Consider the following 27,155-nt stretch of genomic DNA (forward strand, 5'->3'; position numbering starts at 1 on the left):
GCAAAGTAGAAAGTAAAATAGTAATGAGTGTTCCCTCAAGTGACCTCTAAGTGTGATGCGTAAAATGTGATTTAAGTAGAGATCCTTCTTCATCTGTAGGATATAAGACATATAAGACATGGGATGGCATTGGCTACAAGTTCCTTATTAAGCAGTGTTGCTCCTGTGGTGATGCTTTGCCTCAGATGGGTAGGGAAGCAGCCTGACTGTAAGAAAAAGCATTCTTCAATGTAGATAAGATAGGAAGGCATTGAATTGTGGTATACTTATAGGTGCAAAAGAGTCTCCAAAAGCTTAACATTTGTTAATTTTATGTAAATTGACTCTGCTCTTTCTGTGGGAAACTTGTAATTCAAAACAAGCATTGAAGGATATCGTGTCTATAACATGTAAAATATTAATATGTTTTCCTTGGTTATAAAGACTTCTTGAAGCAAGTGTGTTAGGATTTGCATTCATTAACTGATTATTTTTAAGGAATTAATGTCTGATTTTAAAAAGTATAACAGAGATCTCATAGTTAAAACTTCACTTTAATTATATACTCATTAATTTCACTTAATTTTGCATTTTTCAGTAGTCTTTACAGTATTTTTTTCTCAAAGAGTGAGTTAATGAAATGTTCTTTCCTTATCACCTCCCTGTGTATAAAATTTGTCAGTCCTGAGGGTCTAGATGCTCCTCTCATTTCTAAGCAAGCCAACTTTTGATAAAGATAGAATTTACACATAAATCAGGACAGCAATGTTTCTCATTACTCAGACAGACATAGATACATACACTTATTTGTGTCTTTGCTTATGTATAATGTATTTCATCATGAATGCTACAATATGTCTACAGCTTTCTCCCAGTAGGAAAGCTTTATTTTCATGTTTATTCTCAGGAATACTTAGGAATTGAACATGTAAATGAGATTTGATATAGAAAAGGAATTTTGAGATTACTTCCTGAAATGTTGCCTCACTGATACACCAGCTGTGTACTTAGTTTATAGGTTTGCAGTCTGAGGTACTTGGATTTGAACTGGCAAGCTTCTTAATTGTTTAAGGAAAAAGATGACAAGGGGAGAATTCACAGGGGAAATTATTCTCTGTCCATTACTAATCTGCAGAGTTTTCAGTTGGCACTCTGCTTTCTTTGAGAGAGCAATCTGACTGTATTTCATAAAGAAAAGTCAAGTGTTTCAAAGACCCACAGACACTTCCTCGTGGGTTTTTTTAAGGACATCATCATCTTACTTGAGACATAGCCATCTGCCACCTCTCAGCTCCCAACAATTACTGTGTCTTCAAAGAACAAACACACATCATATGACAAGGGTTGTCTATATGACTTGTACCAAACTGCCATTCATAAGAACAGTATCTCTAACAATCTGGGTGTAGCAGCAGGCAAATACTACATACCCTACCTCCTCCCAAGTATCATCACTGGCTGGGCACCCACAGCACTTGTGAGCAGCAGCTAAGCAGCAGCTAGGCAGGTGGGATGCAGCTCTGGTGCACAGAGTAGTGTTCTTGTTGCTCTAGGCTTTTGTGACAAAGGCAGTGAGTGAGATTCAGGCACTGGCAATTCCTGTATTGGAAGTTTCTGAGGGATGATCCTGCTTTGCACAGTCTGCAAAGCGAACATAGACATTTTCAGTTTGAATGAATTGTGAGATGACAAATTCTTGGGGTGTTGAGAATGTGCTAACCAGCCTTGATTTGCCTGGGAGTTGGGAAGGTACAGAGCAACTTTTTGGAGCTTTTAAATCTGAATAATGAGGAGATGAGCATTTGCTACCATATCATTATGGACTGGCCTATCAGAAATTAATTGATATTTAGCAGTGGCAACTGCTTTGCCTTTGGAACTGAATTGTCCCAGGCTTGACAGGGTAGCTGGGCACAACCTGCTCGCTGCTGTTTAGGTGTAAATTTTTGAAGCCTCAGTTCTTGTTCAGAGAGAAATTGTTATAACAGGGAAAACATAAAGCTAGTGGCAACAGAATAGGTTTCTCACTTGTGCAGTTTGGTTTTAATGCACAAAGATACCAATGAGGTGGGTTAACTCTGCTTGTATTATCTCTGATTAATGCAGTGACCTTGCAGTTAAGTTTTTTGCCTCAGATTCCCCAATATGAAATGAGAATAGTGATGTTCAGAATATCAGAAAGTGAGAGAAAATGTCATCTAATCATTAAAGTTTTAACAGAAATGCTACTAAAAAAAAAAGGCAAAGCAAAGCAAACACAAAAACCCTACCACAAGATAACAAAGGCTTTCCAAGGATCCCTGAATTGTGGAGCTGAAGTCTTGAACCACTACTCTTTTTCATAAGAACATATCTGTGTAATTCCTTTCTTTAATTTTTCATTCATTTCAGCTAAAACATATTTCAGATTTCGCAGAGAAGTCACATGAAAATTGCTTCTCAGGCGTGCATGAAGATGTAATTCATGTGCGATGGGGATGCACGAGAAGTGTAGCTCAGACTTTCCTGCAGTCTCCCCAGGCACATCTAGTTTGTGTCAATCGGTCCCTACCTCAAAATGTTTTCATGTTTCAGGTTGGGAACAGCTTGAAGCGTCGAAGAAAATCACTCATGTGCGTGCAGACAACAATACTTAATTCTATAATTAGCTTCAGGCAGTGAGACAATTGGAAAGATTTTTTGCCAATTTTTTAACTTATTTTGGCAGATTTTTATTAAAACGAAAGTTGCTCATTAAAATAACTTTCATTTTGAACTCGCAGACCTTGTTTACAGGAGTACTTCTGTACTTTTAAAAAAGAGAAATAAGGAACATCTGTGATAAAACCTGATATTTAGAACAGAAAATACATACAATAGGCTGATGCCTCATGTATTTTAATGAGAAGGAAGACAAAAAATTTCTTAGCTCTAAGGATTTGAATGCATCCCTAATGAGGATAATGTCCTGCCCTCAGGTCCTCATGGTACAGAAGAACTGGATTACAAAGAAGAAAAGTGAAAAATAATTTAAGGTTGATGATGAGTTCAAGATTCAAAATGTTGTTAGTTCAGGGAAAATTTGAATTGAAGTCATAAACTAGAAACACACACGAAAGTGTGAGGAGAAAAAAAGCACTGAACCCTCTGCCCAAGTCTGGGAGAATGACTTTGAAGAAAAGGTAAAGATGATGGCTGGGCAACTTGTCATCTAAGACCTTCTGGTTTTAAGGAAATTATTCTTCTTCAATGACACGCATGGTGCTTGGTGTGTTGTGGACTACAGGCACTTGTTGCACAGTGGTATAAAGAACAGGCCATATGGGGACTTGTTGTAGGCATCCCTGTGGTTAAGCTGGGGATGTGGGAGTCTCAGGTGAACCTCACTGCCCTAGGACAAGCACATTTGAAATGCTTTTTGAATAAAGCCATTTCTAACCACTTTACCCCACTGCCTCAGTGGAATTTCCCCTGTTTTGTTCCAGGAAATCTGTGATATTTATAGTTTTTTTGCTCTGAAATGGTAAAATCTCTCCCTCCACCTCAATTTTCAGAGATTCTTATGTAGTCTAGGCATATTGGTTTATTTTTGGAAACCTGTAAAACCCACAAGAGACAGTCCCATACCTTCTCCCTGCTGCCACTGACCTGGGCAGGTTCCTTGCTCCTGCAGCTGCTTGTCGTGAGTACTTGGCTCTACTTCGAAATCTGGATGCTGCCTGAGCATGATCCTGTCACTGATGTGACACATGGAATATTTTGCAGTGGGGAAGGAAGAAGTCTGGCTTGAGGGTATTTTGCAGATAGCCATAAAACATCTGTAATAGACCACTGTCAAAGCAATGCTGCACAAGCCTGGCAGTAAACTGATGGTGACCATCACTGCTTGTCTCTTCTTGGTACTGATATGCCTGCACTGCCCTTCACCTGGAACCCACAGCTACCTTTGAGCCCGTCTTCACACCATCCAAATGAAGCCAGATTCAGGATCAGAGTCCAAAATTGCCTCTATTGGTGCCAGAGAACTGAATGGGGATTTTAGCAGTCTTTTGTTACACACTGTAGATACTTGTTATTTTCCTTTGGATTACTCTGCACAGCATGTACTCCTCTCGGCTGGTAAAGGTATCCATCTCCTTGAGTCTTAATAAAGAGCTCAGCTTGGGAAAAGTGCATATAAAAATGCATTTTTAAGAGCCTAGAGTACATAAATTGCTTTGTTTGTTGAGCAAGGAGCATTTTTTGATGTCTTTATAGGAATGTGTTTTATAGGATAACAAAACTCTTTTTAGCTTGGTATTACATATATTTCTATTTCAAAAGAAAATGCTAAACAAAAGAAATGTTAAACAAAGCTTAGCATTAGTATTGTGATGAGGTACACAACTATCTTTCGAAATCCCCATAACACTTTTCTGCTCAAAGGAGTTAGTCTTGTTTTCTCTAAAGTCTGTGCAAAGTGTAATGCTTCATTAAAATTAATAAGGCTGTGACCTACATAGTTTACAAAAGAATTAAATGCGGTAATAATATGAAGACTATATTCTTACTGTGCAGTTGATTTGTGTTTTTCTTTATATTATGAAAGTTCATTTCTTCCTTTGAAGTATGTGTCAGGCTAGTGTACAAATAGTGTTCACTGAATAAGAATGGGAAAAGGGTGACTTTGTGGCCTTGTCTCCTATCCCACTAGTCCTGATGACTGATGACTCAAGCATCAGGTTTTGGAGAATGTTGTTAATGTTTTTTTAAAAAAAAATGTTCTCAAATCTAAAAAGAAAAATTCTGTCCAAATTTAGATACAGTTGAGGTCTAGATTCACTTGGTATCCAGACCTTCCAATTAAAAACAAACTCTAATCTTTGGTCCCTGGCCTTGAAGACAATCCTGCCATGCTCATGGACCTTTGGCCTGTGAGGAAAATGTGGAACATTTATGATCCTGTGTTGTGGATTTGCCTAGGAAAGTTTGCCTAAGCAAGAGCAGCACAATACGGGTTAGGACAGAAGCTGAAGACAGGTGACCAGTTAGTTTTTACCACAGGCAGATATGGTAGCTGAACTACTGTTGTTGTCTAACTTCATGTGTTATAAACTTGCCATTGGCAGTTGTCTGAGACTTGGTTGATGTCACTCACATAGGATGATGGTTTAATGGGGAGAAGTCCTTCAGTGGAAATGGCTGGTGGAATGTTAAAAAAGTACAACTTTATGGGTCACATCCTTGTCCCCAGGCTTGGTGCAAGAAAAGTGAGTTTTCTTTTAGAGAAATTTGAAAGAAAACTTCAAAGAAGTGTTTTCTTTGATGGAAAAAAAAGAAGTCCTGTGTCCTTGAAGAGGACTGTTGGCGGTCTACAATAGTTTCCAAAATTGGAGGTTAGGCATATTGTGTTTGTCTCTATGTATGAGGTTTTTTTTAATTGGCACATAGCAAATGTAAAATTAGAAAGTGATACAGCATTGAAGAAGATAACATTGAAAGAAATTCTTAGCAGCATTGAACTATATTACTTTGCTGGAAGTTTGAGTTATGCCTCATGGGTACTTGGCACATTTCATATTTTAAAAATTATTCTGACCTGTAATTTTTCCACCGAATGTTTTTTTAGTGCAGCAAAGGATAAGACATCACTGCAGTTTGATCAGCCATTAAACTTGTATTCAGTCTTAATATTGCCTTTATGTAGGTGGGTGTTACAGGAAACGATCAGTATCTCCCAGTTTAGTGTATTAAAAAAAAATTCTTTCTTTTTCCTTATTTCAGTCGATCTTAAGAAACCATCATGTCCAAGTGCTGCAAAATCAAATCTTCCCAAGCCCTGCCAGTCTGGACTTCGTCCTCCAGGTTATTCACGGTTGCCAGCAGCAAAGCTGGCTGCATTTGGTTTTGTTAGGAGCTCAAGCGTATCCTCTGTCTCCAGCAACCAGTCAAACGACAGTGCTCAGAGTGATCAAAGCAGGACAACTAACCGTAAGTCCAAAAAGTGCCTTTCTTTCTGGAGGGATATTAAATAGATGTATTTCAGGATTGTCCAGATTGGAGTTTCTGTCTAATTTAAGACTAATGAAATCTGTGCAGTACTCACTAATCTCTTTTGTGCCACTGACTTTGGTTTGCTATCTTGATTTCTGAGTCAGATTTATTTTTAAAAATATTACTAATAATTATTAAATATTAACAAACATTTAGTAAATATTAAATATTTAAAATATTAAATATTTGAGTCAGTTGATTTCCATTAAAAAACACTGTGAAAGAAGCATTAATAATCTCAGACATAGAAAGTTACATCTGACTCTTCAGTTCTCTTAAAAAAAGTTGATTTTGTTTATATATTCTGGTGTACTTTTTTATTATATTTGTACATTAAGCCCATAAAAACTGAAACCATATTCCAGGCACTGGAAGGATGTGGAAGCATTTGATTTCAGCTGACTTCATTGAAAATGGTAACTCTCTTTAATGTCGGGATCAGGATGTTGTAACCAATTTGTGCATATTACAAGAAAGGTTTTGATGGATATGAAAATTACCCAAGGGAAGTGTTCTCCTTGTACAAATTCATGTAGAGATGAGCACAGCCTGTCACCTGATGAAAAAAAGCACCTATAATTCTGATCTTTCTGCCAAGTTAGATAACTCATCTAAGCCTTTGTCTGTTTCTCTCCACCACCATGTGAGAGCAAGAGAATGAGCCACTCCTGATGGTCTCCTTTGTCACATGGTTCCTGTGACATGCACAGCTGTCCACCCCAGAATTCTTGGACATTATTTGTCTTTAGTTGGACAAGAGTGAGAGAAGGAGAAGGTGTGTTGCCAAGCAGGTGAGGGCACATCTCATGTTTAGGGTGCCAGCCCTCTGGTAAGTCATCACACAAGATGACACTTAGCATCTCATGCTTACTTTGGATTAAAGGCAACACAACTCTCGTTCGTCATTCCTGATAGGGCAGATAGGGAGGAAGAAAAAAATTGTTTCCTTAGTGTTGATTTATTAACTTTCATAGAAATGTTATTGGTGTGAAACTGTACCATCTTTTTCTATTTATAGTCCATGTGCCAGCAAGTGTTAAATTAGTTGCCCAACACTCAGGGAGCACAAATTAGTTGCTTTCCATTCTACCTCATCTTATTTAACACAGAGCAGCAGTGCACTTCAATATGCACAGAAAGGATGTAGGGAAAAAGTATTGCCTCAGTAATCTTAGCATTTCTTCCCTTCACTGTCAGCTGGAAGAATGATTTTATTTAAATTAAATAAATAGCTGATTCTATAGATACTACCTGAGATCATGTCTTTGACTGAATCAGGTTTCCTAGAGGGCGGGATAAAGTTTTACTGTTAATTTCCTAGCTCATTAGGGTAGAAAATGCAAAACGATCTAGCTTTAGAAATCTTCAAACATACGTAACACAATTTCCCATTTAAGCAGCATCTCTGTGTGTCAGGGAGACAGAAATAGTTGATAACATCTTACAAGTGTGCATATATTATAAATAGAGAAGCTGCTACTGTTGTCACTCAAGGGGCTCACCTCAAAATCATGAAGTATAAGTTACTAAAAAGCCAATGACTATGGCTCCTCCACCAGATGTCTTGAGGTGCTAGCCCTTCCCAAACACATTTCTTTTCGTAAGTCCTAACCAGTGTCTCTGTCTAGAGAGTAAAACCCTACTTGTTTAGAGTAAGGAGACGTGATGTTTGTGTTGAGGGGAAGTTTGTTAATGGAGCTGCAACGCGGCAGCTTTATTCTTCACCAGATTTCTCCCCTTCCTGTGACCCCTCTAAGAGCAGTAAGCCTGGATGTGCACAGAGCCTGTGCTATGCTCCTTGGTTGACTTTCTGGCGATACCTTGCGTTTTCAGATTTACTCAATTAAATGGATTTTTCAACGGTGGGACTGTGCTCTTTTCCCGTGGTAGAACAGGGGATACTGTGTAGCGCTTGCCTGTTTGTCCTCTGGTCTTTCTTGGAGTTCTGTCCCTGGACTGTGGGTGGAAGCCAGATTGCTGTTCATCAATAACAACTGTGACAGTTGTGCCACCAGCTGCTAATCAGGATCAGTCATAGGCTCTGCTCCTATGAGGTCCTGCTCAATTCTGTGTTGAGGCTGGAGGGAGAGCTCTGGTATCCAAACTGCTCAACATCTCACCAGCTTCTGTGGCAGGGAACTGACCTTCAGGTCAGGGTCACTAGTCTGTTTTGGCCATTTAAAATCCACTTTTTGGTGCCTATATGTGACTTGTGGTTTGCACACAGGGAAGCTAGGGTCTGTGAAGCTCATTCATGGTAATGGTGGCATATAAGGCAGCTTCTCACTTTGCTGAAGGAGGTGAGATGTAATGTCAGAAGCCAAAGACCATTCCAGTTCAAAGCTGGATCCATTCCAGTTCAAAGCTGGATCCATTCCAGTTCTAGGATGGATCAGGGGAGCTCACCACAGATCACCACTGCTTGTCCTGTCCTGTTCAAAATGGAATGGTTAAAATGGTTTAGGGTGAGCTCTTTGTTCAATATGGAGGACAAGGGCAGTTGTGTTTGAATGAAACAACTCAGAGAAGTGGAGGTAGTGAGAGATCGCTGTACCAGAGGAGGTGGGGGTGTGTGGTGTGTCCATCCTTTGTTGCTACAAATGTTCCTCTCTGCTCAGTGTGAAGCCTGCAGCTACTCCTGCCACTTTCACACCTCCCATCTCATGGCTTCCCACATTAGAGCAGCTTTATACCACAGTGTAGCAAGGCCCACATGATGTCTTCTGCTTGGGCAAAATCAGATGGTCTGACACCTGATGGGCATCTGGGAAACTCCAGGCTGAGGCTCAGCTGCAGGTCCTGCTATCAGCCCTCCCCAGGTTTTTTCTGTGCCACAGATAGGTTTGCCCACTACTATTTTTGTTAAAGATTACCTGAAAAATTCAAGTTTACAGTCAGCTCTAGACTACTGCTTTGGAGGTTTTCAAAAATGCATGATATTTTAAACCATTATTCTTTATTTAGATGAAAGGGATTTTGTCAAAAACCTTTTTGCTTGTTTTCAATCTAAGTTGGCTAGAATTGAAAAATTCAGATAGTCCAATCTAAAGAGGAGTGTGAATGTATTCTGCAAAATATGAGAAAAAATGAATGACTAGAAAGTCATGTTGAGGTCAAAAGCAGCATGATTTGGGAGTGAAAGAGTTGTGTAAACATAAAGAAAAACTCCTAAATAGCTAATTTATAACAAAATTCTTAACTTTGTGTATTTTCCCTTGGAATTTTAAATTCACTATGTTGAAGTCTGCTTCAATAAAATTTGCCTAAGAGATTCATGTCATACACCAAAGGCCCACAGTTGTGGGATGTGGTTCCTAGTATTATCTTGTGATTATGCAATGAGATAATATGATGCTCAGACTGTAACTTCTGTTTTACTATTTTGAGGGGCTTGGAGTTCTCTCACTTCCTTGTATCTGCATTTTTAGTGATCAGCTGAATACCCTGCTCATGTAATTAGCTTTATGTACTTCATCAGAATAGACTCTAATGTTTGTAAGTACCACATGGGAAAGAGTTTGTTAAGAACTGTGGAAGAGTTTGATGTGTGGAGAATTTGAAGGACAGATTGTTCAGAATGAGTTAAGGTATGGTAACTGCTATGAGTTTTGGAAATGGAGAAATGTAGGTATAATATTGGGAAATACTTCATAGTCATAAGGTCTTCTAGTCTATTAAATAATCTTCCAACTCAAGTGATGCAATCCCTGTTGCTCAAGATTCTTAAAATAGAATAATAACATGGTGTTAGAGGCAACTCTTCTCCAGTGAGGCACTAGACTTAAAGACATAATGCTATTCAATATCTACTCACAGCTCTGAATGCTGAAGTGATTTCTTTTCAGACTGACCAAGAAAATGGTAGTGAATATTTCAAAACTTGTTTTAGTATCCCATGACAGCTATTGCTTTGTTAAAAATTATAGAAATATGAAATTGCATGTTTTATGTAAACTTTCATGATCCCTTCTTCAACATATTGAATTTCTCACTGGTTTTTGACCTTGCATTCCCTAGCCTTGCTAAATGTTGAATTTCCATTCTAGTGAGCAAAAATGTCAAAGTGTCAGATTCAGGTGGGTGGAGAATTGAGGAAATTAAAGTAAGAACAGAAGCCTCGAATAGATGCCTAATTGCCTTCAAAATGGGTAGAACATTCAAAATTGTCACATGGTAGATAGGTATACTAAGTGTTCTTAAATACATAAGTATTATGTAAATACAAATACAAAGAATTTCCTACATGAAAATACGTTCCAATCATTTTTTATGACTGATTTTCTGTTCGGTTTTCTACCTGACAAATTCAATTTTTTTCCCCTTCTGATCTTGTTCTGATATTAATATTTTGATGGAATAATCACTTTATGCCATCATTTCACTCTGAATAGGACTAAAATAGAACAGTATTGAGTGAGGATTCTCAGCTTTGTGGGCAAAGCATCTGGAAAAATGCAGTATGTCATCCGGGAAGAGCAATGGCTAAAAGAAATTTTAGCTGCCTTCCAGACTCTCAGCATTTACTTTTCATACTCTAGTTGTTAAAGGTGGGCAAAAAAACCATCCTTAGAATGACTTGGAGGTGTAGGCACAGAGGTTTCTCTGTGTTTGCAGAGACTGAAACAACAGTGCTGAATTATAAGTTGCCCATTAATTTCAGTGGGTTTTAGCTATGGTGCTTGTGATAGTACTTTAAATGTGATAATATTTTAATAGCTTAGATAATGTTTTTGCTATCTACATTGTTACCTCTTTCCCTGCCCATCAGAACACACAGCAGAGGGAAGCAGTTCCACACTGGGAAGATCTGTACTACCCCTTGCAATGATTGAGTACAGACAGGAAGATCAAGGTGGTTTGGAAATGCAGAAGTACTTTTATATGAAGATGCCAACCAGAAATATAAAGGGGTTTCAAATTTGCTGAACTTAAGCTTGTCCAAACCAAAAAAAAAAAATCCATGAAACTCTCAAGTCTGCAAAACTCACTTGTTATGAGCAAAGAACTGTTGAAAGAATTTTGCCAAGTTCTCATGACAGCTCAATTCAACCGAGTGCTTAATCATCATGTATGTTATTGTTATAAAGTGCCATATAAAATCTTCATTTTTAGGTGCAAGAAGACTGATCTGGGAGATTCTGTGTCTGTGTTCTAAAATTGTCCTGACTCAGACCTGGCAGCTCCAGTTCCAGTTTTTGGCACTTACTTCTGTCTGACTTTTTAGAAGTGGCTTAAATTATCCACCTCCCTTTCCTGTCCATAAAATGGGGTGGGAGAGTACAAATGTTTGAACAGGTACTGGGTAATAGGGCAAGAAGGAAGAGACAGATAGCAGCAAATCCTCTTTCCTGGCCCATGTCCACACAGGATTGTTTGACTGATTATGAGCACCTAATTTAGTTACTGCAACTCTTAGTGTTTAATCTGCAGAGGGTAAAAAGTAGTTCAAACCACTCGCACACCAGGCTGCCAGACACCAGTTTCACTGGAGAAGGTAGTGCATTGCCCCATGATTAAATTATTCCCATTACAGACACCCAAAGTTTGTCCATTCTTTAACTCTGTGGGGAGATGTTCATGAGATGTCAGTCTCGTCTGTGTAGCTACTTTGGCAGCCTACTTAGATACCCCTAATAATGGGTGGTTTCATCAGCACCTTCTTTATTTTAAAGGTGTCCAGTGGCTGTTTTTGTGCTGCCATGGTCAATAGGAGATCATGACTACTTTATTTATTGCTGTATAATGAACTTCATTCATTTCTTAGACAGATACAAAGAAATCAGTGAAATAGTTTCTAAAATGTCTGGATCTTTAAATCACATTTTCTAAAATATCTAGTCTTCAGGGATCCTGAAGGGTATCCCATCTGATACGGATGTGAGGGGTCACGAGGAAGAAGAGAGCTGCTTGTGAAGTGTGAATTTTATGGTCTACAGGAAAGCCTCAGTCAGTCCAGAGCTAGTAACAGGGACAAGCACAATATGTATCCTTCTGGGGACACACAGCACTTGGAACAGTGGCACGTAAAATGTCCTTTTGAAAATATGAAGGCAAGCTGCAGACATTTGGAACATGTCTGTCACATCCAAATTAAAACCATTCTGAAGACCAGAAAGCTCACTATAAATTGTCTCCTTTTCCTACTCTAATCTTCCTATTCTATCTGTTGATGGGGAAAATACTCATTTAGAAGTGAACCCTGTGGGTATTCATCGAAATGAATTAATCTTTTAATTTAGCCCAAAGAAAAATTAAGAAGTAAAGCTTTGAAGAAGTGAGAGCTCATCCATTTCTATTTTTCTTTTTTTTCCTTCTTTTTAAAAATTTTTCTTTCTTCTTTTTTTATTTTTTTTTAAAATATCCTTCATTTCCTCCATTCTGAATTAATCTGCTTTCTAATGGAACCATAGTTAAAATCTTCATAGTCTCCTACTAATGAAGTACGACCTTACAAGACTTTTAAGAAAGTTTCTTCTTCACCATGTCCCTCTCATGCATTTCATTTCAGTTTATAAATCAGTATTTTAAAAGGATGAATTCTGGATGTCTAGCTATGGGACTCATAGATGGGGTATTTTTTGACTTCATCTGCAGTTTTTGTGCTTTCTGAAATTCAATCAGATGCATTCAACTCCAGAAAGATACATTTCCAAAAAGCACCACATATTGCTTCTGATTAAATTTTGCATTTTGTATTGTCTATGAGGTTGGAGCTATTGAGCACAATGAGATACTCTGACTTTGAAATCTGTAAGTAAATCAAACAGTTGCCTGACTGAACTAATTACTGTCAATGACAAAATTCATTACAAAATTTTATGATAATAGGCTTTCTTTCAAAGATAGTTTTCACCCTCTCCCCAAAAAATAAGCATTAATTTAAAGATAAAAGAATGTTGATATGGTAGTTATGAGACAACTTTGAGTCACAGTGAGACAAAGAAATACCTTTGTCATAGTTTTTGAATTATGTAAATTTTGAAAGGATTTTTAAAATTATGTTTTACATTGAGTGATTTCTTCTTAGGGTCAGTGAGGCTGTTAGCTTGTTTTCCTAAACAAGAAGCAAATAAGTTTGAGGTTCAGTGTTTCTTTGATCTCTTTCAAGAAGGACCAAATTTAAAAAGTGAGACCGAGATGATCTCATTTCAGTCGTATTATTATTAACTGCTGTCAAAAGTAAAATGTTGTGAATTTGTCACACACACAGTTCAATCCAATTGCCATACTAGCAATAAACAGGACCAAGGTTATAAGTACTGTAAATATTACTGGCAAATCTCATTTAGACCAAAAGATTTCAGAAAACAGAGCTGGCCTCTTTATAGTACATGAAAAATCAATAAACAAAATGGTATGCCCTTGCAAAATGAAGTGTGGATAATGAACACAAATAAATGGGGATTTGGGAAAAGCCTGTAAACTGTCCCTTTTGGGAGGGAGAGTGACTGATTAGATGAGAACCATGGTGGATTAGTGCAGGTATGAATTAACAGTGGAGCAAAGGAAGACAAACTTCAAAGATGTTTCTAATCTTTGATCCCATTAGGGATCCTGCAGAAGACTTGTGAATTCTAATTTAGTTGCGGGAGAAGCGTTACAGCTAAAAGAGGAAAAACTTTTTCCATGTAGAGGTTGGGCTGCAATATCACCCATGACATTTTTTCCATCACACTAATCTAGTCCAAATAGGTTAAAATTGAGGTCATTTATGTAAGTCTTCCAGGTACTCTTGAGAATATCTGCAATAAAAGAAGGAACAGCATCTTTTGCGGCTTTCAGTATTGCCACAAGTCTGTTGAGATCCAAGAAGCTGAAAATTGCAGTTTAAACAGCCTTTCCTTCCAGCTTGCTGCCTGACAGTCTCTAAAGGCCTGGACAAGATTACATGAGGCTGTAAACAGCTCAAAATATTGTGGTTCTTTGTCTTGTAACAGGTGTGAGACCAACTCGGGATTTCCAAAGTTAATTTAAATGCTAGAAGAAAGCTGACTGAGGTCTGAAATAAGTAAAACCACCATTGGCAGAAAAATGACAGACTGAGACCCTCCAACCAAGAACACTGTGCTGAATAAAATGGAAACAATTGCACAATATTTTCTTTCAGAGTGGGAGATATCAGAAACTGTAGGCTGTTGGCACACCAGACGTAGGGATACTACAGTCAGCAGTAGCAAATGTTCAGTCCCTTAGAGATGAGCCTGAGAAATGGTAGCATACTTCCCATGTGGCAGCTTTAAGGGTGTACCTGTGGCATTGGTGTGGTTGGAGGAGAAAGCTGCTGCTGTTTGGGTTGAACTGTGGTTTACAAACAAAGCCTTTGACTGTCTGTTCCTTGTGGCAAGGAGTCAGCTGAGCTGAGCTACATGGTGTAAATCTTTCGTTTATGCTCTTCACAACTTCAAGATCTGCTTGTTATGGTTTGATGCAGTCTAAGTTACTACTCCCATAAAAGGCTACACAGTCAGAAATACTTATGCAGAAATGTGAGTGTTTAGGATGAAAGAATAAAGTGCTCTGATTCACATGTGGAAACTGGACCTTGTCAGAATAGCTGGCAGTGTTCCCATAGAAACCTCAACATCTGATTGTGGGTTGGTGAGGTTTATCTCAGAGTGGGACATATCACTTGCTGTGTGCTGGTTCACCATCCATCATAAGGTTACTGTTATTTTAGTGCAAACTATTATTGCACTAGACACACTATCTATAATGCTACTGATGTCTTTGAGAAAGCATGTAGGATCACTCTTGAGGAGAAAAGACAACGCAGAAAGAATCGTGCCCTGCAGAATGTACCTCCTAAGGAGTCTTTCTGCTGTGCCTTTTGCAACCAGACGTGTCTCTCTCGTATTGGCCTTTTTAGCCACCAACGCGCCTGCAACAAACGTGGGTAGAGCCCTTCCCAAATCTTCGTTCGCGAAGCCTAGCCATGATTATTGCACTTAGATAGTGTGCTAATAGGGCTATTAGTCATTGAACAGTGTGCATTTCTATGTAAAAAGGTAAAAATTGCTGACAAGAATGCAATGGACATGATGCGTACACTGATCAGCTGGTGGAGTGATGCCAGCAGCAACCACCAGCAACGCTAACACTGCACAGTGGATATTGGACCCAAAAAGAGGTCAGATCAGTTAGTTCTTGATGTCATAAACCTTTCTCCAGCTGAACATGGCATCGGTCTTCTCTATTTGTTTTCTTTTTTTAAAGCAAGCCTCCCAAAGAAGATGAATTCCATCATAGTCCTTAAGCTATCCCAAAGAAAAAAAATAGCTTCTAATTGTCAAAGAAGAATTAGGAGGCACCCTTCTACCTCACCACTAAAAGCAGAGAAGCAATACAGTAAATGGAGGAATGAGTTGTTTCCTACCACTGCTATGCATCTCAGAAATAGTGTACATTTCTGGCACTGTTATAGCGTAGTATTTATATGTAGTCAGTAGTTAACTTCCTTTCTATCACACATTACAGTTAAACTGTGTTCCTGCTAGCCATTCCTTGAAAGGTATGTACAACCTCCAGAGAAACTAAGCAAAACTGAGTGAGGAATTATATGTTTTGAATAAAATGGCATGTCTTGATCAAGTCATCTTATGACCAAACCTGGGAAACTCTTGTATGCCTTCCCCTGCTGCTAAACTCTATGGAATAGCGGCAGCCTGGAGCTCAGTCTATGCTCTGAAATGTGCGGTATGATTTTTTTTTGTTAGATGAAAGAATTAAAAATTCCCCACCCTATTTTTCTCCTAAAAAAATTATATATATATACATATAATTTATTTGGTACTTTCTATAAACTCTTCTACTCAGTTCTTACCACATATCACCAGACTATTTAAGAATTAACATTACTTTTGTAATCTGAGGAAAGGGGATTTCCCAGTGAATGTTATTACAGTACTTTTATTTAAACTGAAGAGCTATTTTTAGATGATTGGATGTGTCCTGGGATAAAACATTCTTTCTCTGACACGTTCTAATGTTGACTAAATGTATTATGTACTGCATCTAGGTATCTAAGGAATTTTAATTGTCTCAGAGGTACACAATAGCTTTTTAGAATTAGGATATTTATCACTTGTCACAGCTTGTAAATTTAGATACAGAACAGGCCTGTACACTGTCAAGCTGTGTGGGAAAGTAAGAAGAGTAAGAGATAGCGTCATGGTCTCTGTATGCCTTCCAAACAATAGTTTGAAGTATGTTCTAAAAATGTCTAAGATGTAGTTTAAAGACATGTAGTTTAAAAAAGCTTAAACCTGAAAGTAAGAAACAAGAAAATGTAAAAGAAAAAAGCTGATCCTAAGAAACTGTCTCTTGTACGCACAAGTCAGCCCCACTCCTTTGGCAAAGTGATGGTTGCTCTAAGAAATGTACTGAATTATGCATGGCTTACCAACAGTCGATCAGTGGAGCTCAGTTATGGTGGCTTCGGGGAATGTGTGCACTCCTGAACTGTCATCTATCTACCTATTGTGCAAATCAAAAGTATCTGCAGATAGAAAATTCAGATTAATTGAAGAAAGCCCCTAAGCAGCTTGCTAAGTGATAGAAGCTTCCTATCAGCCACAGTCAGGAGATTAAACTGTAGACTGTCAGAGTGAACAATTTGCAGCTAGGATTCATTTGGTATTCCCCACTTTAGATCATGCCAGCTATCACGTTAAAAAAAATCCCAACTAGTAAAACTAGTCTAAAACATCAAAGATTGGTACATTTTAAAACACATCGGATTTTTCATGTAGCCCACATTTTCAAAACCATGTAATTTTTTATTTTGTTTTTTGGTTTTAATTGAGTTGGATAGAGGGGAAATCTTTCTCTAAGTGGTATCTTAGTAGCTGTCATAGAATCAGCCAGAGTGGCACAAAGCATTTTGGCAGGGGTGAAACAAAAGCAGCAAGATCATGCCCAGCCCTCGTGTGGGGGAGGACAAAACATCACAGGTCCTTGGCCCATGGGAGGACAATCTTGACATGACATAAGCCATGCTGCAATAGAGGGTAACTGCCTCTTGTATGTATTTGCACACCTCTGATTTGGGCAACAGAGGTTCAATCACTATTGATGAAAGTGCTGGTTTCCGAAGTACAATTATTGTTTACATGTGACAAACATTTCTGTATTAGAGGAATGGTTAGCAACTACCTTCATTTCTTAATGATTCTCATATCCTGACACCTGCCTGCACAGAGTCTTTCCATTCATATTTTCTCTGTGATCATCAATAGTGATCCTCTTATCTGGAGTCATTCATTTATGACTTCTCCTCTTCCCATGTGGCCAGATATTTGGAGTAATCATCCTGGTAAAATACACCGTATTCCTTATTTTAACAGCTTTTAAAACTTGGTCATTCTGTTAGTATCTGATTCCAACATGCCGGTGCACTGTCTCTGTTCTGCTGTTTTCTCTCATGCCTTTAGACAAGAATTCCCTCTTATTGGTGCTGCCCATCACTTACATGGCACCACGCACACTCCCCATGATGCATGTGATTTGCAAGACTGGTACTAAGTAAGAATTGTGATAAATTTGCCTCCACTACAGCAGACGCAAAGCTTCACCCTGCTCTTTTGCAACTTGAAATGAAATGTATATATAATTAGCTTTGATAATGCTTCCAGGAGACTACTACAGGCTTGCTTGAAAGTTTACCTCACTGTATAGGTATTTTGGAGGGAAGTTTCTGGGGAAGGAAGGTCCACTGGAGTTTTTCGATGTTTTTCACTGGGTGGATTGTAAAGAAGTTGGTTTTTTTGCCAGACTTGGATATCTGAATTTTTTGCAGCTTCCATCTCCATTGCAAGGTCCTCCCACTGCTTAATGTAATGCCCTGGTCACTTGGAGCCAGGCTAGGTGGGGCTGGCATCTCACATTGGCAGCGAGGGCTGAACATACAGATTGTGGTGGATAATGTGCTCAGTTAAATTAGCCCAGTGGTGCCTGAGCGTGCATCAATTCTGCCCATGGCTAACAAGATGCTGATGCCACCGATGCGCTGCCTCTGCCTGTGGTTGTGGGAGTGAGGAGCTGTGCTTGCCTGCTGCTGGTATCTTCTGACGTTTCATCTTGCGCAGCTGCTGCGCTCTGAAGTTAGGGTCCTGCTGCAAACAGAGCACAGCTGGGGACTGAACGCTCTCAACTTTCTCGATCCCTGTCCTTGGCTTGGTATTGGACCTGGAGATTTTAATACAAATGTGTCTCAAGAGTGAGAGATGAGATGTAAAAGCCTAGTGTAGTAAAATAAACTAGGCCAGTGCAGCACTTAGTGTGTTTTATGTCCCCCAATATGTAGTGTATATTCCTGTGTATCAGCTGATATGCTGTTGATACAGCATTTTGGTTTTGATCAGAATAAATGCATTTAAATTTAACTTCTCTTTAGCATTATCTTGCAGACCTAAATAAGCCACAGTTGACACTGGACTTCCATTTCATTCTAAATTCTGCTTAGCAGATTTCTAACTATTCAATTCTGGCAACATTTTAGCAAAGATACAGTAACAAATCATCTTATATGAATTACTGTTCATCTGGTAAGGGCTGAGTGGCTTTAGGTTTTATACTTTCCTTCCATTTTTGCAGTATTGTGCTGGAGATAAAGCAATTTTTCTGGTATTGAGTTAAGGGAAATGAATAAAGGGTATAAAAAGTTAAAGAGCAATCTGCAAGCGCTGAGTGATGGAAAGGGATGGTTTAGCTGGAGGTGGCCCTGGCACCCACCCTGCATCAGGAGTCCTAAACTGTCCGTGAGCTATGGTGGTTTGCAGCACAAAGTTTCAAGACAAATTCTCCAAGATCTCAGAGTGATCCATAGGAATTAAGCAGTACAAGTACAGCGAGTAATTAGGGGTTAAAGATCACTTGCACTTCTCCTAACTTGAGTAATTGTTTTCATTGGCTTCATGGGGTCTAGTCAGTGCCATATATCTTGGAAGGAGAGGTCTCCAGCAGACTATGCTGTGGCACCCGCTGGGAATCCATATCATTCAGGGGACTCAGGAACAAGGTGTTTCCACTGTGACTGCTAGTGGGAACTCCAAGAATAGCAGATAATAAACAACCTACATTTGCAAATACCTCACTTTTGTTTAAAAAGACAAGCCCAATACATTATTAGCCACTTGAAGGTTAATCTATTTACAGCTGCATAAAGAGCTTCAGTTAGCTGGAATATGAAGAGCTTTTCCCCATGGTGGTGTTAATTCCAGTTCCACTGATTCCGTAGAAATTGCCCTGCGCTTTACTGCTAGCTAAAGGGATGGAATATGGTGACAGATTTCAGCATTGCTGTGTTGCATGATATGGCTAGACTGAGAAACCCTTGTTTTCGGTGGACAAATCTGTTCAGTCAAATTTTTTTGTCTCTAAGTGAAATTTAATACATTGATACTTCTAAAGAAATTTCTACTGAAAAATGTTGGTAAATAATAATTGGTTTTCTTTCAGAAAACTGTTAGGGGGTGACAAGTGTTGTTATCACTGTCTTGTGGAAAGAGGTGAGGAACATCTGTATATGCCATATTCTTCACATGAGCCATCTTGGAGCATATTGGAAGGTTTATGTGGGGTATTTGAAGCCCAGGTGCCTCCATCTCTCTAAACCTGCTCTGTCCCAGGATAGGTGGTCTGAGAGACCCAGAGATGAGGTTTCTGGGAGCACAACATGGAAAATGACCACCAGCTGTGGGAACAATGTGCTGGAAGAGATGTTTTTCCTAAACCACATCAGGGGGAGCATGATAATGCTTCAAGACTATGTTTGAAGTATTCTGACACAAATGTCGCATTTAGTCACATGTTCTGATCTCCAGTGGAACAAAGCTCTGCTTCCTTGGGGAAAGTTTTAGAACCATTTATGCTTTTATGTGATGCAGTGATGTCCCCTCCAGACTTTCTGAGCTGAAAGAGAACTTCCATGGGCATTTCAGCAGAGAAGTAGATGTAGTCCTTCATCTCTGTAAAGCTGGCTTTGGCATTTATCATATCAAAGTATTCAAATTTATGAAGCAGTTTCTTGGAGCTCAGTTAGTCCCATTGGTGACTTTTTTACAGAACCAGAAGGCGAGCTGCCTCTCTGTTAACATTACATAGGGAAAAGAGAGAACTGTGTCATGTGAGCTGCAGGGAAATTAGAACAAGCTAATCAAAGAACAGCAAGGAGAGAAGTTAGACATTAAAGGCACTTTCATATAGACCACAAAACGTGGAACTAGAAATATGGTCCTAATTTGTATTATACTCTAGTGCACAATTAAAAGTATAGCCAGAATGCAGCAAGAAAAGACCATATTTGATAACAGATACTTTTCCCATTAAGAAATGGTAATGTGTGTAAGGCATTTCACAAAGCTTTCTTAGGCAGATCAGAGACATAGGATCACTGAAAACAGGGCAGCTTGGCAAGAAGTCCTTGCTCTTTAAGAATGATCAGCTGTACTTGCATGATTTGTGGCAGATTTTTCTGTACTGTTGTTTATCACATGTTTAAAGGATGGACCTTGACTATGAAGCTTGTTCCTTTTTTACTTTTTGAAAATAATTCATGATGTCTAGCCTATGTTTCTCTTGCAAGAGTTTATACCTGTTTCTCTTGTTCTATCTGCAGAGGATGCAGATAATTGTTTCTGCCCAAATCAGAAGTGGAGAATTGTTTCTGCCTAATACATATTTGAAGACTGTTGTCATGTCTCATCTCATTTCTCTTCTGTAGAAATGATTTAATCCAAGTGCTTCAGCTTTTTCCCATGTCATACTTTCAAAGACCTCTGATAATCTTCTATTCCTTATCTTTGGACTTCTACTTTGTCTGAGTGTGGTTCCCAGACATGGACTAGATATATAAAGCTAATATAAATCCCAATTTGTAAAACCTTTAATAATGGAAGTTAATCACTGATCCCCTATGTAGACAGGAAAATTAAACTTTTCAGTGTTGACATGACTTTCCCAAGGATACCCCTCAGAGAATGGCAGAGCCAGGAAGATGACACAGGATCACTTGTTTCCCTTGGCAAATGTACCACCTGCAAGCCTTTCATTGGTAAAATGTAACATGTGGAATCACTAGCCTGCCTCCAGGAAGTGATCCGTATTCTTGCAAAGTGTGGGAAATGCTTTTTGTGTTTATGTGCTGACTGCTCTTGGTACAACGTTAATCCATCTGAACTCCTGCAGGCTCCAGTCTCTCATAGGTTGAAAGCATGACACTTTAAAATGTGCTTTGTCCTCTTCCCTGTCACCTTCAAAACTTTCCATAAATGAAGATGGGCACCCAAGTTTGAGTTCTATTCAGAGTAATTCTGTTTGTGCCTTTTAGTGATGAATTAGTGAAGAAAATCAGATCATTTTAAAAAAGAATAGCTGGTATACTCTGCTTTCTTCAACTAAGTTCACCTTACTAAACCAATAAAGTAAAACTACAACTAGCTCTGAAATGAAGCTGTAGGAGTCGCCCAGCATGAGCTGCAATTGCAGCAAATATATTTATCCTTAACTAATGTACAGATTGAGCACATTGAAATGTTCAGCTGTCTCCTTAGCTATATGATGTTTGCTGAAACACTGCGCAGCTCAGCCACATTGAGTAAACACATGCTTACTTATCTATCTGGTTTAAAAATATTATAATCATTATTCAGTTGATCTATACATCTTATCTTTGCAATTGCTTGGGCATGTTTACTTTTTTGTTGATTTTGGGGGTGTTGGGGTTTGGTTTGGTTTGGTGTGTTTTGATTGTTTTTAATAAGAGTACATTCATTAATTTTCTCCTCTGCTCTATTGCAATAGTTTATCTGTAATTTAGGATACAGGAACTTTGTTACCACTGGAAATCAATGTACTAATTTGATACCAGCAATTACTTAACCTAACCAAAGCCAGAGGGACCCCAGTGCAAGAAAGGGTGTACTAATACAGCTTTATGAACATGCAGCACTCACACCAGCACACTGCTGATTAGAAAACACAGGAGACATTTCTTCAAAGGATTCCAAATAAAGCCTTTGGACCCGTTTCCACTTGTGGATTTTTTTTTCATTGTCCTAAATACATTTGTTAGACTACCTCATTTTGAACAGCAGCTGAAACTACATTAGGGAAAGATTTTGTATGTGCTTAATCCATCACTGAAAACAATTGAGAGTTATATATATATATTTGAGCTGATAAATATCTCAGCATTTAAAATCCTTCCGAATCCTTAGATAGTGCTACTTAATCTCTTAAACATGCACTTATAATGACTTAAGAGTCCACACACTGGAGATCCAGTGACCCAGTTGTTCTCTGCAATGCCGTGTGTGGGAGGTGATTTGGATTTTATTAATCCAAGTAATTTTTGAACCCTGTAAACATACTCAGGACTTTTCAAGTGCTAATGAGCATTGCTTTCAAGCTAAGCAAATGGTGCTCTCCAGCCAGAAGCTCTGCGACGGGTACACAGCCCTGTGTTGCACACTGCAGTGGTGAGCTCTGCCCTTAAAAGATCTTTCAATGTAGTGTAGTTACTAGGAAATATGTGTGCTGAAACTTTCAGTGACATCACATACTGTGTCAAGGAAACAGACTGGAGATTGCCTGAAAGTTTTGAACTCAAATAATAGTTTTTTAAAATGTAAATCTTCTCTATAGTATAGAAGAAAATAAATGTTTTTCCTTTCTTTGAAGTACAGTGGTGATCTTAAACTGCATTTCAGGGTACTTGCCATTCTGAGTGCTTTGTTGGTAACACTAGCTACAACCCCTTTGTATGACCCCTTACCTATGAATTATTTCTGTTCCAGGGAGGGAGGAAAAAATTATTAAATATGAAATAATATAAGGCCTAGTAATTACCTCTCCTGAAGGAATATAGGCGTATTTACTGATATGAACACCATCATAAACAGTCATCATAAACCCCACTGTATCAAGCTGTTAAAAGCAATTTGTTACTGGTAATACTATATATATATTTATCAGCGGCTTTCAATATTTTAATGTCTAGCCTCTAAACTGTCAAGTTAAATGTTCCTTCTCTGTGTTTCAAATGGTACCCTTGGTAGTTAAAATGAAAGAACACAATAAAAAAAAGAGCTGAACTTACTGTTTGGTTTTATTTACAACAGTCCAGGAATATGGATTGATTAATTGCCATCTAAACAATTTAATATCAAACATCCTGCCAGGGAATTTCCGAGAGGTGGCTTTCACAGCAGCCCTGCACACCTGCAGCAGCACTGTAAGGGTTTCTGTTCATCCTAAAACCCATTGCTTTTGCTTAAAAAGCTGTTCCATTTTTTACACCATTACCCCATTTACCTACTCCGTGCACACTATGAGACCCAACGTGTCACTCTCCCCTGTCCTTGGGTCCTCTTAGCACTGATGCTAGCATGCCAAGCAAGCATCCCGAGCTGCTGCTGCAGGAGATGAAAGGAGCAGCCTTGGCAGTACTGTGATACTGGTTGCCTAAACAGCTGGAGGACCACTGGCTTTAGGAGGTGATAGGCATCTCGGGCTCACCTCATCAGCCCATCCTCATCAGCTGGTGGAAGGTGGTCCTTTCTAAAAGCTGCATAACAGGTGACAGCTGCTAATTATAATATACTGAAAACTTTGCATGGTGAACAAGAATGATTTCTAGAGAAGAAAAATGTTTTTTTTTCCAGGTCCTCACTACAGCTGATCATGCTAGACTGGGTCATGGCACTGCAGGTAGACCTAGGAAAGCCTGCCTTTGTCTGTGCTTGCCTATTGTGAGCTGCTGTAGGGTACAGCTGTATTAAGGGTACAGCTGTATTAAGGGTACAGCTGTATTAAGGGTACACCTGCCCTGAATATTGCCTTCAGGTACCTCCTTCTCTGAAGACGCATCCCATCATCCTTCTCCTATCCCACTGCAACTATGTCACTTGAGGTTCTTCTTTAACTACAGGTAAGACCAGCAGTCCTTGCTGTCATGTAACACTTGCACCCTCTGGAGCTGAAAGCCTTCTCAGAGGGCGCTGAGTCACCTTCCATAGCACAAGAGTCAGGCTTTGTCATTCAGACTTCAGTGTATTTCTTTTGTCAAGGGCAAATAAACCTACTCTCTTCTCACATAAGCAGGCTTTGGCAGTGAATAAGCTCTTTAAGCTAGTTTGCAAATAACTACACTATAGGATAGAGAATCCTTGTGGAGAAAAAAAGGGGAGTGGAACTGTGAGTGTATTTACTTACAGATAAATGATCACTTTTTCCTAGGGTCTAATTCAGAAACCACAGGTAGAGCAGGGGACTCTGTATTAATTGGACCAGCTCAATTTGCTCATGGGCTTTTCTTCTCTCAGAGAAAGTCATCTTCCAAAACCCTCTGAAGTCAGTCAAGGTGTGGTCAGAATAAATGCAAGTGCAGCCCCTTCCCTTTCAAGAGCCCTGGAGAGTTTGCTCCAGCATAAGGGGCAATAAAAATCTCCATATTACATCTTGGCCTCTAAAGCAGCTGAAATATAAACAGGGCTTCCGTGCCACAAAGCTCTGTCCTTAAAAGTTCCATAAACAAAAATCAGGACTGTGAACCTATGGTGCCTCAGAGGTCTGCCTATGAGTGCCAGGGACAGGATGCTACTCATGCACTGGATGAAACATTGCCATGTCGGAGGCATTAAAATGACATGTTTATCCTATATAATGAACTTGAAAGGTTCAGCTCTCACAGCCACCTGCTCAGGTCTGCCTAAGTATTGTCTGAGAAAGCCTGGTTGGGAAAGAACTTGTTTGGATAGGGTGGCCTTGACTGAGGGACAGTTTATTATCCTCTGGGAAAAAATACCCTTTCATTGTGGAAGATTTTGCAGGGCTTTTTTTTTGTCAAAAGAAATATTCCTATCACAAATGAGATAGATGAGCTGCATTGAACACATAATGAAGGATAGTGCCTGTGTGAGTGCACAAGGAAAATGCTGGGAGCTGGGGATTCAGACACTTGTGATTCCATAGATGAATCTCATCTCAGGGATTCAGAAATTGAGGAGATATCCAGACTCTGGTACTTGCAATGCTCCCCAGGTGTGAGCTACTCACTGCTCTAGCAACACAAGACCTCTCTCAGTATGGTCAGAGAAGCCTGCAGAACTACATGCTTCCTCCTGAAGTCGCTGCTGATTTTAGGCCTCCCAGCTGCCCTCGCCTCCCAGGGCACTGACAGTGTGTCAGTCTACAGGGCCATGTTACACATGCCATGGGTCCATGCACAAGAAACCCAGGGGAGCCACGTCAGTCTGCCCCATTCCTGCCTTCCAGCTCTATGATACAACAGGTAGGATTTCCCATCCCTTGTGCCTAGGGTTTCACGTCTGTTTTTAAGTGACAATTGTGAAATCTTTGCAAGGATCATCTGAAAAATGAAGTGCATCCAAAATAGTGTGTGTCTAAGAAATGCTTGATTTCCTGAGAGTCGTCTCTGGCTGGCTTGGAACAGAAAGAAATAATTTTTGCCCGGCAAATTGTCTCTGTAATTTGAAGGTTTTTATTCCTTTTTTCTTTTATCTTGTACAAAGAAAGCAAGTGAGCAGTACAGGTATATTTACTGAACTGTTAGTCTATATTGACTCAGCTCTGATCCATTCGTTCCCTAAATTCTGATGCCATGTCTTATCTTTAAAGACGAACTATGGACATTGGTTGCATTTGATCTGCCTGCTTACCACTCTACCACTGTTAACTTTCTGTTTGTCATCATGGATGATGCATAGTTCTCTCCAAAATTTGTCCCTCATTTTTAGCTGTGTGTGCTTTAAGGCTGAATCTATTATTTCTTGTGCTACATGGCACATCAGAGATACAGCTATTCTTGTTATGGAAACAGTCACTGCCACCAAGTGAAGATTAATGGAAGATTATTTCTGTGAATATCAAGAGTTCCTGGAATATGGTATTTTCCATGTTAATATATTAAAAAACTGGATCACAATATTGCCACCCCCAACTCTGCTATTTTTTTGCTTGTAGTAGCAGTGTCCTGCACTTCTGTACCTGTACATGATGTATGCCACTTAACCAATTCTTCATGAATGATTTGTCCTTTAAAACATATGTTTTTATTCTAACAGAACATATGGTCTGTCTTTAATCTGCCTTACATACTATTTGAAGCCTATCGCAGTGACTTCCTAGATGTGTCGGCCTCATTAGAGTCATTTATTGTCCTGGTCTTTTGTCAAAATGGAATCCAAAAGATTTTTCTTTTTTTTTTTCATACTGAGTATGCTGCATCATTGCCAATTATTTTTGAGTCAGAGGTATCCCAATCTCTTTTAAGTTTTCAGCCATATGTTGCAGAGTGAGTGTGAATCTTGTCACTTCTCAGGAGAGTTTTCATGAATTTATGCCCCAGAATGGTGCCACACAAGCTCTTGGGTCTTCTGACATGGTGTGAGTAAAATCCTGAGAGTATGTTGTCAGTGAATGGCCTGAAGAGCAGCTGAAGGATGTCCTCACAGTCTTCCCCACTGCAGTGAAGAGTTCTTACATTTTTTATTTTCCTGCATCCTTCCCTAGAAGACAGGCAGCAGAAAATGGCCAAGTGCCCACAGGTCCTGGGTGTGGATCTGGTGGGAAAATATGCACAGGGATGTGATTTCTTGCTGAGCTGAACAACATGTTCTGGTGGGCTAGAGGGACATGCTTGGCTAGAGCAGCTGTTTGCTGTGGAGATGTTTTTGCCTATCTCAATGTTTCCCCTCTGTACAGACAGAGGTAGCACATCCTTTGGAAGGATTTGAAGCCACATCCTCAAAGACTGAGTGTCTATCAGTCAAATCCTCAAATAGTGAGTGTCTATCAGTCCCTCCTCCTCCTTTTCCTGTCTGGCTCTGTAAAAGATACCTAAATCTGGTCCTTCACTTCTGTTGCAGTGCTTTTATTGAGAATTCCTGAAGTGCAATGCTATTTGATTGCTCACACAGCCATGGAAATGTTTTTTAAAGCCAGAAAAGATTCATCTCGTTTAGCACGTGCCATATGCATCTGGCCATAGCAGGGCAACCTGGTACCTTCTTGGTGAGGGCACTCAGCACCCACCCCTGCTGCTGCAGGGACAGTGCTGTGGTGACCTGGGGGGACCAGGAGGCCAAACCATTTGTTTCAGCTGCATAGACTACATAGTGGAAAATCTGCACTAAGGAACAACTATT

General features: G+C 39.4%; 1 protein-coding gene across 3 annotated transcripts in view; it reads left to right on the forward strand.

Annotated features, from left to right (window-relative positions):
• MTUS2 (microtubule associated scaffold protein 2) overlaps window positions 1-27,155 on the forward strand; it is a 253,961-nt gene that overhangs the window by 92,251 nt on the left and 134,555 nt on the right. For all 3 annotated transcript variants that reach the window (XM_064645436.1, XM_064645438.1, XM_064645437.1), the window contains exon 4: window positions 5,722-5,928. In XM_064645436.1, coding sequence (XP_064501506.1) covers window positions 5,722-5,928 — 207 coding nt within the window. The remainder of the gene's footprint in view (window positions 1-5,721; window positions 5,929-27,155) is intronic.

This window comes from Pseudopipra pipra, chromosome 2 (genome assembly GCF_036250125.1).
Source record: "Pseudopipra pipra isolate bDixPip1 chromosome 2, bDixPip1.hap1, whole genome shotgun sequence".
Classification (NCBI taxonomy): Eukaryota; Metazoa; Chordata; class Aves; order Passeriformes; family Pipridae; genus Pseudopipra; species Pseudopipra pipra.